The sequence below is a fragment of the Fusarium vanettenii genome (assembly GCF_000151355.1).
Source record: "Fusarium vanettenii 77-13-4 unplaced genomic scaffold NECHAsca_187_unmapped, whole genome shotgun sequence".
Lineage (NCBI taxonomy): Eukaryota > Fungi > Ascomycota > Sordariomycetes > Hypocreales > Nectriaceae > Fusarium > Fusarium vanettenii.
This window is the reverse complement of record NW_003315703.1, coordinates 1-13,851: the sequence shown is the minus strand read 5'-3', so window position 1 is coordinate 13,851 and position 13,851 is coordinate 1. Positions and strand designations below refer to the sequence as shown.

General features: G+C 41.1%; 3 protein-coding genes across 3 annotated transcripts; 1 reads left to right on the top strand and 2 right to left on the bottom strand.

Annotated features, from left to right (window-relative positions):
* Window positions 1-2,760: 2,760 nt before the first annotated feature.
* On the bottom strand, window positions 2,761-4,831 carry NECHADRAFT_89515 (uncharacterized protein; the record flags this gene model as incomplete). Its single annotated transcript, XM_003039069.1, has 2 exons — window positions 2,761-3,613; window positions 3,741-4,831. 2 exons carry the CDS (start codon window positions 4,829-4,831, stop codon window positions 2,761-2,763), a joined length of 1,944 nt encoding a protein of 647 aa, XP_003039115.1.
* A 672-nt stretch (window positions 4,832-5,503) lies between these two features.
* NECHADRAFT_56711 (uncharacterized protein) lies at window positions 5,504-8,409 on the bottom strand (the record flags this gene model as incomplete). The annotated part of the gene is made up of 4 exons (XM_003039068.1): window positions 5,504-6,205; window positions 6,299-6,969; window positions 7,038-8,010; window positions 8,248-8,409. 4 exons carry the CDS (start codon window positions 8,407-8,409, stop codon window positions 5,504-5,506), a joined length of 2,508 nt encoding a protein of 835 aa, XP_003039114.1.
* Window positions 8,410-9,448: 1,039 nt separating this feature from the next.
* NECHADRAFT_56714 (uncharacterized protein) lies at window positions 9,449-11,384 on the top strand (the record flags this gene model as incomplete). The annotated part of the gene is made up of 5 exons (XM_003039070.1): window positions 9,449-10,047; window positions 10,123-10,403; window positions 10,484-10,603; window positions 10,682-11,080; window positions 11,146-11,384. The coding sequence occupies 5 exons, from the start codon at window positions 9,449-9,451 to the stop codon at window positions 11,382-11,384; spliced, it is 1,638 nt and encodes a 545-aa protein (XP_003039116.1).
* Window positions 11,385-13,851: the final 2,467 nt, after the last annotated feature.

The following is a 13,851-nucleotide window of genomic DNA, read 5'->3' as shown; positions in this document are numbered from 1 at the left end:
AGAGGGAGATATAATCTACCTCGTAATAAAAAATATTAAAATAAAATAATAAAATAAAAAACTCGACTATAAATATATTAAACTATATAAAATTAAAAAGAAAATCTTAAAATATAATTATAAATTAGACTTATTACCTAAGGTTAAGCTCTACTTAATCTTTTATATTTTACTACTTAAATTAATATAAAATACTATCTAAATAAAAATAAGTAATAAGCCCAATATAGAAATTAATAGATTAAAAGAATATATTATAGAGGCTATCCTTAATATAAATAAAATTAATAATAAAATAATATATTTTATTAAATAAAAGGATTATCTCGACTTAGAAAATATATAAGAACCCCTAGAATACCTTATTAATATATAATACCTTCTAAAGAACTTCTATTAATAATGCTAAATATAGGCTTATTAAGACTAATAGTATTTTAATTAATTAAATTAATAGCCCTAAAAGAATATACCTCTATAATAATAAATAACTCCTTATAGAGCTCACCTAACTCCTCTAAGGCATATAGGCTACGCTTAAAGGCCTTATTACTATGCGCTTAAAATAACCTCTTCTATTTCTAGATATAAGTAAGCTTAGCTATTGCCTCCTCTAAGGTAGCCTTTACCTTAGCCTCCTTATCTTCTAGGCGCTTATGCTCCTAGATATTTTTCATAACTATAAAAAGTTAGCTAATAGCTATAAAGGAGTACTAATATATACCCACGGAAAGAAGCTATACCGGCTCTATCGCATATTACTTTCGCATTAATATAATTAGAATAATAATTAGAATAATTAAAGATTACCTTATAGGATAAGCCCTAATAGAAGTAATAAGTATAAGATATAATTTTAAAACTAAAAGCCTTAATATAAGTAAAGAGACCTTATGCTTTAAAAAGTTTTTATAAGGAAATATACTTAGAAACTCGGCCTAATATTATATTAATAAAAAGAGATTTTTTATAAATTAAAATTACTTATTAATAATACTTAATCGCTAAAACTAGTCTTAAGGATAAGATTAATAGAGGGGGAACCTTATATTATAGCTATAATATAAGCTAAGTAGGGAAATATAATAAAAATACTCTAACTAAGTAAGGGACTAAAGGGACTAAGTATCGCCTATATCGGTCTAAAGACTAAATATTAAAAATATTAGTCTTACCCTAGATTAAGCCTAGGGAATATTAATCTAAAGATTAACTATAAGTATATAAAATATACTCTTTATACTTTCTTATATAATAGCTACCTTAGCTATTAATATAACTTAATTATACTTAATACCCTTAAGTATATTACTAGATATAATATTATACTATCCTTTAAGGCTACATAATATAATCTAATACTAATATAAACCAATATAACCGGTTTATCCCTTAGGAAATATCCTCTCGTTATAAATAAGTAAAAGTTTATAGGTTTAATTAATTAAACCTATCTAATTAAATATATAATATATAAATATTAATATATATAAATATATAAATAATAATAAGTTTAATAATAAGTTTAATAATAGAAATTAATTATATTTATATTAAATAATTAAATAATTTAAAAAAAACTACAATAAAAATAAAAAATTTAATTTTTTATTTATAAACTTTATTAAATAAATACTTATAAAAGAAATAACTTAAGCTAAGAAATTAATTTTTTAAAAGCCTTTAAAAAAAAAGCTAAATATATTTCTTAATATAAGATTAAAATATTATTTAATAAATATAAATCTTATTAAGAGCTTAAAGCTTAAATTTATAATTAATTATATTACTTAAAGGCTTAAACTTTTTAAAAGAAATACAATAAATTTCAGAAATACTTATTAAATTTTTTTTAATAATAATAAAAACTTATAAGAGATATAATAAGTATTTATAAGCTATAATATTAGTTCTAATAGGTATAATATAGTTTTTTTTTATAATATAATAACTTAAGAAAATATTATTATTAATTATATTATTAACTTATTGTATTATTAAGAGATAACTCTTATTTACTTTAAGTCTTTTCTCTAAGATATTATTAAGAATTATAAAGTAATTTATATATTATATATTATAATTACTTTTATTTTAAAAGAAAAATATATAATTATATTTTATAAATTATTAGAGATAAATGCGAAAAATATAAATAAATTCCTTATAAAATTTATAGGCCTAGCAGGCTTTTTTAATAAAAAAGTTATTAAAGGGATATTACTTATATATAAGTTATTTAAGATTATTTAATAATATATATTTAAGCTTAAAGATAAAGCTAATATTTTAATTATATATTTCTAAGTAATAGAAATAATAATAAAAATCCCCCCCTTCTTTATAAATATAAGTTAAAATGTATTATTTATTATCCTTAATACACGTGCTGAATTTATAGTATCTTATTCCTTTAGTCTTGTATAAACCACTATCCTTCTATATGTCCTTTTATATTCGCGTTACACACGTTCCTGCGGAGTTGGCACGGAGCAGTGGTCTATAGCTAAAAAAAAAAAAAAAACCTATCTACGACAAGCCGAATCCAGTTTATCAAGGAGGTAGAGGTGATGTTGGAATTCGGGAATGCTAACACTGAACAGGGTGAGATTCCTTCTACCAACTAGTATTGTTTCTTCGATGTCCGAAGGGAGAATATTCCGAAATACAGGGCAGACGATCGCAATTCGGAGGATAATGAGATAGGTAAAAGTTCGTCAAGAAGTTAGTGTGTTGCCACAACCAGGATTTCTGTGCCACTTACGCCATACCAGTTGCGAATAAACAAGTCAAGCTGTTGGCTGTCCCAACGTTGAAAACAGAAAAGAACCCTTTACAGCCCTCTAGACACAGACCGCATTTCTCTAGGATAGTATCCCGGTCAGGATGTGCCTCAAAATGATCCATGTTGAGGAGTACGTAGTCAATGAAAGGTCTATAGATAATGTGCTGGGCGGCGCAATAACGACCCTGGAGACGTAAGACGTTCCATGGGTTGTTGCAAAAGGCACTGAGTTTTGTAAATGCCGAAGATTGCCACGGCGGGACAGGCATGGGCTGATTCATGATTGGCTGACTGACGAGGAGAAATTCAGGAACGTTCCGATAAATGGTGTCAAGGTAGGTCCAGAGTTCCTCAGAAACGCGCAAAAGCCATTGAACATACCCGATGCGGGTCATGCGGAAACGATCCTTACTGTCGTAGACCATGCTATGTACCCTGTTAAGGAGCCGGCGGATGGCAGCGTTAGTGCTGATCTGAAAGGCGACCAACTCTTCGCTGCTGTATCCGCAATGAGTTATGTGAGTGTCGGAGCCAGTTACTGGGAAAAGGGGACCTTGACTCGTCGTATCCGCGTGCGCGGGATAGGGGATACAATCTTCGTAACGGGCGATGCCAGAAGGAAGTGTGATGGAAACTTCAGACATGAAATCGCCTTCATATATAAAAGCCACCCAGTAGAGACGACGAAAGGCTTCGGGGCAGGTCTCGAGATCCTGAGGGTCAATCCAGGCTCTATTGGGACGAGCAAACAAGACCATCAGCAACAGCATCAGGAGGATGAGAAGCTTGAGAAGATGCCAAACCTTTTGATCAGGGTCACGCATTTGACTGATGTTGTATGTGACCAGTGAAACGAGTCAGACACCTGTCCAAGAGCGCCCATGTAGATACTGCAATTCCAAGCCGGTCAGATGTTAAGTTGTGGCCAAGTATAGCTGTTTGATCAACGGCTTACCTTGCTAGCATGGTACACTGCGCGGCCTCGATGGTGATCTGTGAAGAGACGTGGCCAAGCAGCAGTCTAGCTTTCCTCCACAAATGTTGATCTAAGGCGTGTGAAGGTGAGCGATTCGGTCGCAGAGACGAAGCGGCGGTGTGCTCCCTGAAGCCTGGAAGCTCCACGTTGGCACCGCCTCGCTTGGCAAATGAGCCCAGACAGAGGACCAGTAACAAGAGACAGTACTGGGCTGGTGGCAGGTCTGACTGCTGACATTCGCCCTCGTGATGCTCCGCCTCGACGATGCTCTCCAGGGACTTGATGACATGACTGAACGAGAGCAATGGGAAGAAAATATTGACCTCATCAAAGTAAGCGGAGACCAGGTCCAGGTACTCTGCGGGGTCACATAAGTCGGCAAGGGTGCAGTCCCTAAAAAGTCTCCATGAATCGACGGGCCGTTCGTCGCGCGGCTTTGACTCGGGGTCAAAAAAGATCTCCGTGGCGGAACTTGATCGACAGCCTCGGCCAGTGCCGGAAAAGAGCGATGGGCCTTCGCCTGCCTGGGCTGTGTCGAAGAGTTGCTGTACTATGGGCCAGTCGAGGACATGGTTAGCATTGGCAGTATGAGACAAGGGATATGCCATTTCGTCTAGAGGAACAGTGCTCGAGCTGACGGTATCAGATTGATCAGCTTCATTAGCCATGGCAGCTGCATTGTCTCTCTCGGGCCACTCGTTCTGTCCACTTGGGGGAGCTGGGACTGGTATCGGGAGCGATGTCCTCGCCCGTTGTTGAGAGGCTGACATGGGATCTTGGGTCTCGCCATGTGGCCAGGTGAATACGGGCGACGATAGCAAGCGATCCTCTAGGAGCTGGATGCGCTCTAGAAGAAGTCTTGTATTAGGCTCGATTCGTAGCTGTTGCGAGTCCTTGTACTCGCACTCAACGTTCTGCGACGTGCACAAGCTACACTTGGGCTTGGAGGCGTCGCATCGTGTCTTGCGGGCTCGGCAATTAGTGCAGGCCTGTAGGACCCGACGTCGGAGAGGAAGCTGGGATGCCTTGGAACCGCTAGGCAGAGGAGAAGGGGGGGACGTCGATTCCATGCTTGTCGGCTATTGCTACTACGCATGGATCGATGCCGTCTTCTGGATGCAGGTGATGGCTGCTGTGAAGGTTGATGTGTAACAGACATCAATGGGAGAAAAAGGACTGCAGTAGGTAACAAGGTTCACGATAGAAACGAAAAAAAAATTAGACTGGACCACAGGCCTAAACTTTTAATGAGGTCAAGAGAGAGATGATGGATGATAATGATGATAAAAGAGAGAGCGAGGCAGATGGGGAGATCAGGAAGAACGGGAAAGGCCCCATGAATCGTCTGGCCACTGAACTTAGGTAGCGAGGCGGGGCGAGCTAAATGTAAAAACCCCACTCCTACTAACTGCGGGACAATGTGGTACCTGCTGATGTACCCGGTCTGGAATGTTCCTTTGGTTGATCCCCAGAGGCGCAAAGGTGAAGGAGGTGATTCGTAGAAGCATGGACTATGCATTTATTGAAGAATTGGAAATAGGGGTAGGGGAGAAAGAGAGGAAGAGGGCAAAGGAAGACCACGTGGCCAGCCTTTAAAGTAGTGTGTACTCCATGTACTTGGAAGGTATTGTACCGATTTTAGTTCCGTCATCTGGCAAGGCGAAGAAGCCATTGTCGCCTGCAGTACCCGAGATAGTTCTATGTCTACTTTGCTAGCTATGTGGTACTCCAACAGGATAGACTTATATTCCTGACCAGAGGAAGCTCTCTGGTAACTTGAACCTTGATCGCAAGACTTCGTCTTTGGGGTTTGAGCTGCTGGCGATGATAACGTCGTAGCAACCATTCTCGGCCCTCCACTGACCATACTCCTCCGACCAGTATGAGACAGCGTACTTGTCGAGCCTGAGACACACTGTCTTGGTCTCACCTGCTGCAAGTTCGACCTTCTTAAACGCCTTGAGCTCCCTCACCGGACGCTGGACTGGGCTCTCGGGAGCACGAATGTAGAGCTGGACAACCTCAGCGCCGTCATACGAGCCGTCATTCTCCACGTTGACTGCGATAGTCGCCTCGTGTTCTGCCGATGGCTCGAATATGGGTGGAACTATGAGGCTCGAGTATGCGAAATTTGTGTATGAGAGGCCGTGACCGAAGTAGAAGAGGGGATCCCGATCGACTTTTTCGTAGAAACGGTGACCGATAAATACCCCCTCGCCATATAAAATATCATGGTCGGATTTCCCAAATGCCAAATAGGTCGGTGTATGCTTGATTGACCTGGGAAAAGTCACCGAGAGCCTGCCAGCGGGATTCACATCGCCAAATAGAATGTCGACTATCCCGTGCCCAGTCTCTTGGCCACCATACCAAGCATGGAGAAGTGTCTTGCACTGGGGCTCCCAAGGCATCTCGATGGGGCATCCTGCTTGAGTTACGACAATCTGCGCGAGAATGGAAAGAATCAGCGTGAGCATCGCTCTAATGGAACCAGAAACCGCCATGCGCGGTCCGGGATGATGTTCTTCTCAACTTACAGCGCTGGGGTTGGCATCGAGAACCGCCTGAACGAGCTTCACCCCCGCAGGTGGTAGTTCGAGATCTTTGCGGTCGCTTGCCTCACTTTCGTAGTCTGCCGAGAGGCCAGCCATGATGATAGGGACGTCAACCGACTGTGCAATCTTGATAGCCTTGGCGAGGCCTTGCTCCGGCGCTAGAATCTCGTAGCCACCCAGACGGCCTGCCAAGGTAAATGCCGTGCCAACGCCGCCAGAAACATCTTCATTTACCATCAGAACCTCGACGTCTACTGGTTTGCCCCTCTGCAAGTCCATCTCATAGAATCTCTCCATGGATAGCCTGTTGAAGCATGGCGTGTCCTCCGTTTTGGGAGGTTGATCAACCCATAAATCGATAGCGTCCTCATTGTCGAGCTTGACCTTACCCTTACCAGCCACGCTGAAACCAAAACGGAAGCGCGCTGAAGCGTCTGGTGTGAATGTTGCTCTTGCCCGAACATAGTACTTGTGCGGTAAATGCTTGTGCAGAGACTCTGGAACGTCGATCAAGTCCTTATCGGTAGCAGTCGAGTACACCACCTCTGCATTGGGGACTTGATCTGGGTCGTGGTCAAAGATATCGACCCACCAACCGTGGTTGCTGGTGCCTGGTTGGTTGAGATTCTTCAAGAAAGGGACAAACTTGAATGCTGAGAGAGATCAGTCCAGCTGGACTCTATATGATTCAACGCAAGCAGTGTTGTATGTAATGACTCACTGTATAGCCCAGGGGTAAAAGTAATGTTTTCCTCCCCGACTGCTTCAACCATGGCATCGTATGGGGTTATCGAGTAATATGGGTCCCCCTCAGCGCTGCCACCTCCGGAGAGAGCCGGAAGCTTGAAGTGGTCGCCGATCAGGCCATACGACTTGGCGTTTCTATTCTTAATGGGGAGTATATTCTCGTCGTTCTTGAGGAGAACGATGCTATCGGCGGCAAGCTTGCGAACAAGGGCGCGATTTTCGGGCGTATTCGCGGACGAGGGATCACCTTTCCAAGGCTCGGCCGCTACGGTGACCTTCTTGACAAAGTTCAACACGTTTCTAGCAGCTGCGTCAACTGCCATGCGGGAAACCTTCCGAGTCTTGATGGCAATCTCGAGCAGCTTTCCCCTAAACTGAGTAGGTCCAGGCATCTCGAGATCCATGCCAGCGTTGATAGATTCTGCTGTGCTGTATGTCCCCCACCAATCGCTCATTACGAGGCCGTCGAATCCCCATTCGTGGCGGAGAATTTGTCGTAAAAGCAGAGGGTCTTCGCTAGCGTGGATGCCATTGATCTTATTATAAGACGTCATGAACGACCAGGGGTTAGAATGGCGATAGGCTAGCTGGAAAGGTAGTAAATGGAGCTCCCGTAATGTTCGATCCGTCATTCTCACGTTATCCTCGATTGACATCGTCGATTGGTCATGTGCGGCGTAGTGCTTGATGCAAGCGGCAACGCCGCGTTCTTGGATGCCGTTGATATAGGCCGAAGCGATCATTCCGCTAAGAACAGGGTCTTCGCCAAACGCCTCGAAGCCACGCCCCATTAGGGGCGACCGCTGTAAACAGACTGTAGGTGCCAGCAATACATTGACGTTCTTGTACCGAGCCTCTTCTCCAAGCAGATTACCGATTCGATGCATCAAGTCGACGTCAAATGTGGCACCCATCGCAGTCGCAGAAGATAAAAGGACACTTGGGACCTGCGTTGTTTCCGCATCCTCGCGTCAGCTTAGTTACTTCCGTCATGTAGGACGAGACTCGCAAACCATGTGCTGAAGTGAAGGCAAGTAGAATTGAAAAGGTACTTACACGGGTGAATTTCCGCGCACCACGAAGACCATGCGGTCCGTCTGAGGTCTGGAGTGGGGAGTATCGAGGTTCAGCAGCTAATCGGCTGTGGACATGCTCGCCGTGGTCGGCTTGCTGCAGCCTTCCACGGTCGGGTCGGAACTCACAGTGATGCTTGGGATTCCATGAGCCTGAAGACTTGTGGTCTTGAAGGAGCCCTGACCGGTGAGAAGCTCGATCTTCTCCTCGAGCGTCAGCCGGCTGATAAGGACGTCAACATCAACGTCAGCCAAAGTGGGCTGGACGGTCATCTTGGCGTGACCTCGGGGTGTGAATTTGTGTAGCGTGGTCGGGGCCCCGGGATTTGAGGAGTGAGTGTCAACCTCGTAGCTACTCCAGAAGACAACGAGCTGGACAGACAAAAAATGCAGCGGTCGTACGATGAGCTGCAAAAAGACAAGCGAGGGGCAGATGTAGATACAGCAACAATGAGAGAATGCATAGCAGTTAAGTAAAAGGCGTAGTGGCTTTGGAGCAAAGGACTATCTCAACCTCATAGCCGATGCCAGATACCGCTCGCCGTCCTGGACATCGTTGCTCCGCCAGGATTACGGGGCGCTCCGCCCTAAGTGGGACGAAAGGCCACGACAAGGATGGCAGAGGCTGAGACTTCGGGGCAATGGTGTTGATCTTCCCCGAGCCTTCGACTCGAGCGGGTACGGTTGTGGGGCCCGGTTTCGTGGGGGGTTCACCGCCCATCTGAGGAGCATGGCAAAGAAATCCGTGAAAGCATGCCTAGCCACAATCGACACAATGACTCTAGCCATCAACCCGGGCTAGCCGGGTTGAGCCACTAAGGTAGCTAATACTACCGTTGGAATTCTCGACTCTAGCCATCAAAGTCATTCCCCATGGGGGACAATTTACCCCGCTGGGGGAGTTGCCACACCACCCCTCACATGCTTGGCTTTGTCGTGCCATCTTTGAGCCGAGCCAGAAGCGACGTACCCTCAATCGACTGTCACTACCAGACTTCTACGCCAACACTCAGCACAAAACATCTCTGTCGTCTACGAACGCTTCCCGTTCAGAAGCGGTTCCTATTCTCACGCCCCCTCTGTGTTGTTGTTCTTGACCCCATTCGGATATGCCATTCCCTGTTCATAGTCATCTTCGACCAACTGGCTTGGCTGGTAGGCGAAGTATATAAAGACCCTGCGAGAACCGTTGGTAACTCTGAGCATCTACTCAACATTCAGCATCATTTACTGCCAACCAGAATTCTGAAGGTTTTCTTTCTCCTATCTTTCTTGCCCTTCTCTTGACGCAAGTTCCTGACCAGCCTTCAACATGACTGCTTCTCTCAACAAGCTCCGTCAGCGCTTGCCAGCGCCTCGACAGGACCAGGAGATTCGCCGTGCTCGTGAGGAGCGTGGTTCAGTCGAATCTGAGCAAGCTACATACGAGCCCGAAGGAGTTGATTTGCTTGCCCGAGAGGCACCTCCGTGGTATCGTTGCCCTGCCCGCCGCCGTCTCTACCTGCTTCTATTTCCTGGCGCTGTCTGTTCCTATGCGACCAGCGGATATGATGGTTCCTTGCTCAATGCTTTGCAAACTGTGTCTTATTTTGACGAGTTCTTCAACTATCCCCGCGGCGCTAAGCTAGGACTGATGAGCGCCATCATGGCCCTCGGAAGCATCTGTTCTACACCTTTAGCACCTTGGGTTGCTGATCGATATGGTCGTCGCTGGGGCATTACAATTGGCAGTCTGATCATGATCGCTGGCTCTGTGATCCAAGCCGTCAGTGTTAATCTGGATATGTTCATTGCTAGCAGATTCCTTCTCGGTTTTGGTCTCTCATTTGCTACCACGTCTGCTCCTAGCCTGGTCACCGAGCTATCGCATCCCAAAGACCGCGTGACTATCACGGCTATTTGTAACACTTGGTATGTTTACATTTCCAATGCACATTATGGCTGTTCTGGCTCTTAGCCTGCTTCATGCTGAACTCAAGCTTCTAGCTGGTCAATAGGCAGTATCGCGGCCGCATGGATTACCTTTGGAACCAGAGAAATCAACAGTAACTGGTCCTGGCGCCTGCCATCCCTCTTTCAGATGGGTCCCAGCGTCGTTCAACTATGTGCTATCTGGTTTCTTCCAGAGTCCCCACGATGGCTGGTTTCGAAAGATCGCGATATTGAGGCTCTCCAAGCTCTCAAAAAGTATCACGGAAATGGCCAGGAGACTGAGCTAGTAAAGCTCGAGTATCAGGAAATTAGAGCCGCTATCGACCTTGAACGATGTAAGAATTCTCTACATTGCTACATGTCTTTTCAAGTTTATAACAACCCTGGCTCGCTGACTTGCTGTGTTTTCTCCAAGCTATCGGCGCCACCACGTGGAAGTCCATGGTTATCACACCTGGGAACCGCTACAGGATGTTCCTTGTACTTTGTATGGGCTTGATGAGCCAGTGGTCAGGAAATGGTCTGATCTCATACTGTACGTGAAAACACCTACATTCAGATGTACTAACACCACGGACTGTCACTAACAGGCGTTGAAACACGCCTTGTGCAGACCTTGCCCGAATCATGGATTCCGTAGGCATTACCAACAAAGATACCCAGGCTCTCGTCAATGGTCTGCTCAACGTCTACAACTTCACTCTTGCTTTTACTACAGCTTTCTTTGTCGAACGGCTTGGTCGTCGCATCCTTTTCCGAGTTTCGACACTCGGCATGTTAATTGTGTTTATTGCATGGACTATCGCATCGGCGAGATTCCACGAGACGGGAGCTAGCGCTGCAGGAATTGCAGTTATGGCCTTAATCTTCCTTTACGGCGCCTTTTATAATATTGGCATGTCTCCGCTTGCTGTTGCATACTCGGTTGAGGTCCTACCATACTCTATCCGAGCGAAAGGAATGGCGACTTATATTTTTTCAACAAAAGCTGCCGTGTTTGTCAATCAGTATGGTATGTAGCCCCCTCTGGGTCCGGTCCGTTACATCTAGTGCTGATCGTTACCTGCTTCGCGGTAGTAAATCCTATTGGCCTTGACAGTATTGGCTGGAAGTACTACCTCGTCTATGTCGTCATTCTTGCGGTTGAAAGCTTCATCGCCTACGGGTGGTTCATTGAGACCAAGGGTAAATCGCTTGAGGAGATTGCTGTTCTTTTCGATAAGGAACAGGCAGAACCGATTCGCGTAAGCAAGGTGGAGGGTGACAATGCTGTTGTGGCTATGGAGGAACACGTGGAAGCGGACAAGAGAGTCTAGGATGGCATCGAGATGGCGTCATCAGAGAAAGTCAATCGTTGGCAGAGCTTATGGACCTTTGTTGCTGGGTTTCGTTTTGGTACTGCCCTTGGTACTATACAAGAACGGGTGTTTGGATAAGAAGGGTCGTATGTGTTATATCCAGCTCTCAAGCATTTGAATCATAGCTTCTTGCAACCAACCTTCCTTGTATGCCGCTGGTTAGTAAACGAGCAGCAACTCAGAAGTTGTTTCTCTACTTGCAACGAGCATTTCACACTCCCTGTTAACCATCATCTCGCATTCATGAGCATTGCCTCCCCTGATGGCGCTCTTGTCACGAGTAACAACTATACCGTGGGGGCGAAAGTGAAAAATACCTTTCAACACGTACCGCCTACAGGTAGCTTATATGCCCTGCGACAGGCTCAACCATCAATGCCACGCTGGCGTCGACAGTCGGTCATGATAGCGTCGAGACCAAAAAGCTTCAGCAAGGGGCCCGCGACGGCCACAGCTCCAAGATCATTCTGCACCTAGACCAGGATAAATACCGAAGCTTGTGAGCCATAGCTCCCCGAAATGAGTTGATCCTCGTCGCGAAGCGCGTCGCCTTCCAAAGCTGTCGGCGGCTTTGGTGCCTCTGCTGAGCGGAGTTTGGGCTTCGTGCTCAAGGCGCGGACGGAATCTATCACGGCTATAATAGGATATAGGCGGGGAAGCCTAATAGAACGATTACTGAGGCAGGACTAAAGGAGAGAGCGCTTAGTCTTATACTTTACGACTAATAGGATTAAAGCTTAGTCCTTATAGTCTTACCTTAGATTAATTATTTAAGAATTTTATCTTAAAAAAAACTTTATGTATAAAGTATATTTATTATATATTCTTATATATTAATTATTTTAATTATTAATATAACTTAATTATATTTAATATCTTTAATTATATTATTAAATATAATTTATATTATTTATTTAAGATTATATAATATCTTTCTTTATTAATATAAATTAATATTATTAATTTATCTCTTAGAAACCTTATAAGTATTATAAAATCTAAGTATTTCTTTTATAATATATTAATAATAACTAAGTAGACTTAGAAGTATTAACCTAAAATACAAAATAAAGCTCCCCTTTAAGTATTAATAACTTAAAGCAAATTATTATAAGAATTCTTTATATTATCTTATAATAAAATTAATTAATTATTATTAGAAGTAATAATCTCTTTTAAGTTATTTTTTATTATTTATTTTTTTATTATTTATTATTAAATATCTTTAAAGTATTAAGTATAAGAATATCTTTAAAGCATATTTAATATTAATTTTTATATTAAAAGGCATTAAGTATAATAGTTTTATTATATAAATATTATATAAAATACCTATTAATAGTTTTAAATATAAAAAATAATAATTAAAAAAGCCTTATTTTAATAAAAATAAAAGTATTACTTACAGGAATAATATCTTAGTATATAGCCCTTATAGCATAGCTATGCTAACTAATAGAAATATATTATAGCTTAATACTAAAACTATATTTATTTAATAAAGTTACTTTAATTTACCCTCTAGGTATATTATAAGATTAAATTATTTTTTATTTTAATATTTCTAAATATTTTTAAGCTATTTCTTATAGCTCTTTAAAGCTAATTATTTCTTTAAATAAGTAATCCTTATTAATATTTAATACTTATAAAAATTATAAAGTAAATTTTTAATATTTAAGAGCTTATTAAAGCTAGTAATAATTACTTTTATAATAAATAAATATTTAAATAAGTCTACTAGATATAGCTTTTATATAGGCTTAAATAAGATATTATTAAATAAAAAAGATTTAAATTACTTAATTAATTTTAAATATATAATAAAAAGATACCTAAATATTAATTATTTAATATATATTTTCTATTATTAAAACTGCTATTAAAATTACTATTATTATTTATTTATATAAGCTTAGATATAAATATCTTATATTTAATTAAATAGGTTTAATAAATTAAATATATATTTTCTTTTATTATTAAGTCTAGCGCTATTATTTAGCGCTAAATCTTTAAATTTATAAAACTTTAATATTAACCTTTAAGATTTATAATATTAATTACTTTTATTACTTAATATTTCTCTTTTAATTTTATAGCTAATTTATAATTATATTTCCTTAATATACTTTATTATATATATTATAAGATATAAATAATATTTTAGGCAAGAATTAGTTTTATAAGCTATTTATTATATAATCAACTATTATAGCTTAATATAGTCCCTATTATATGCCTTAAAACTTCCCTATAAAATACCCTTTAATCCTAGCTAATTAAAGATAATCTTATACTTTAAGGATAAGTCTTATATTATAAGACTTATTCTTATATTATAATATTTTCTTAGTAATTATAAGATATTTATATATATATATAAATATTTATTATACTTTAGATAGATATTTAGCCCTTAAGT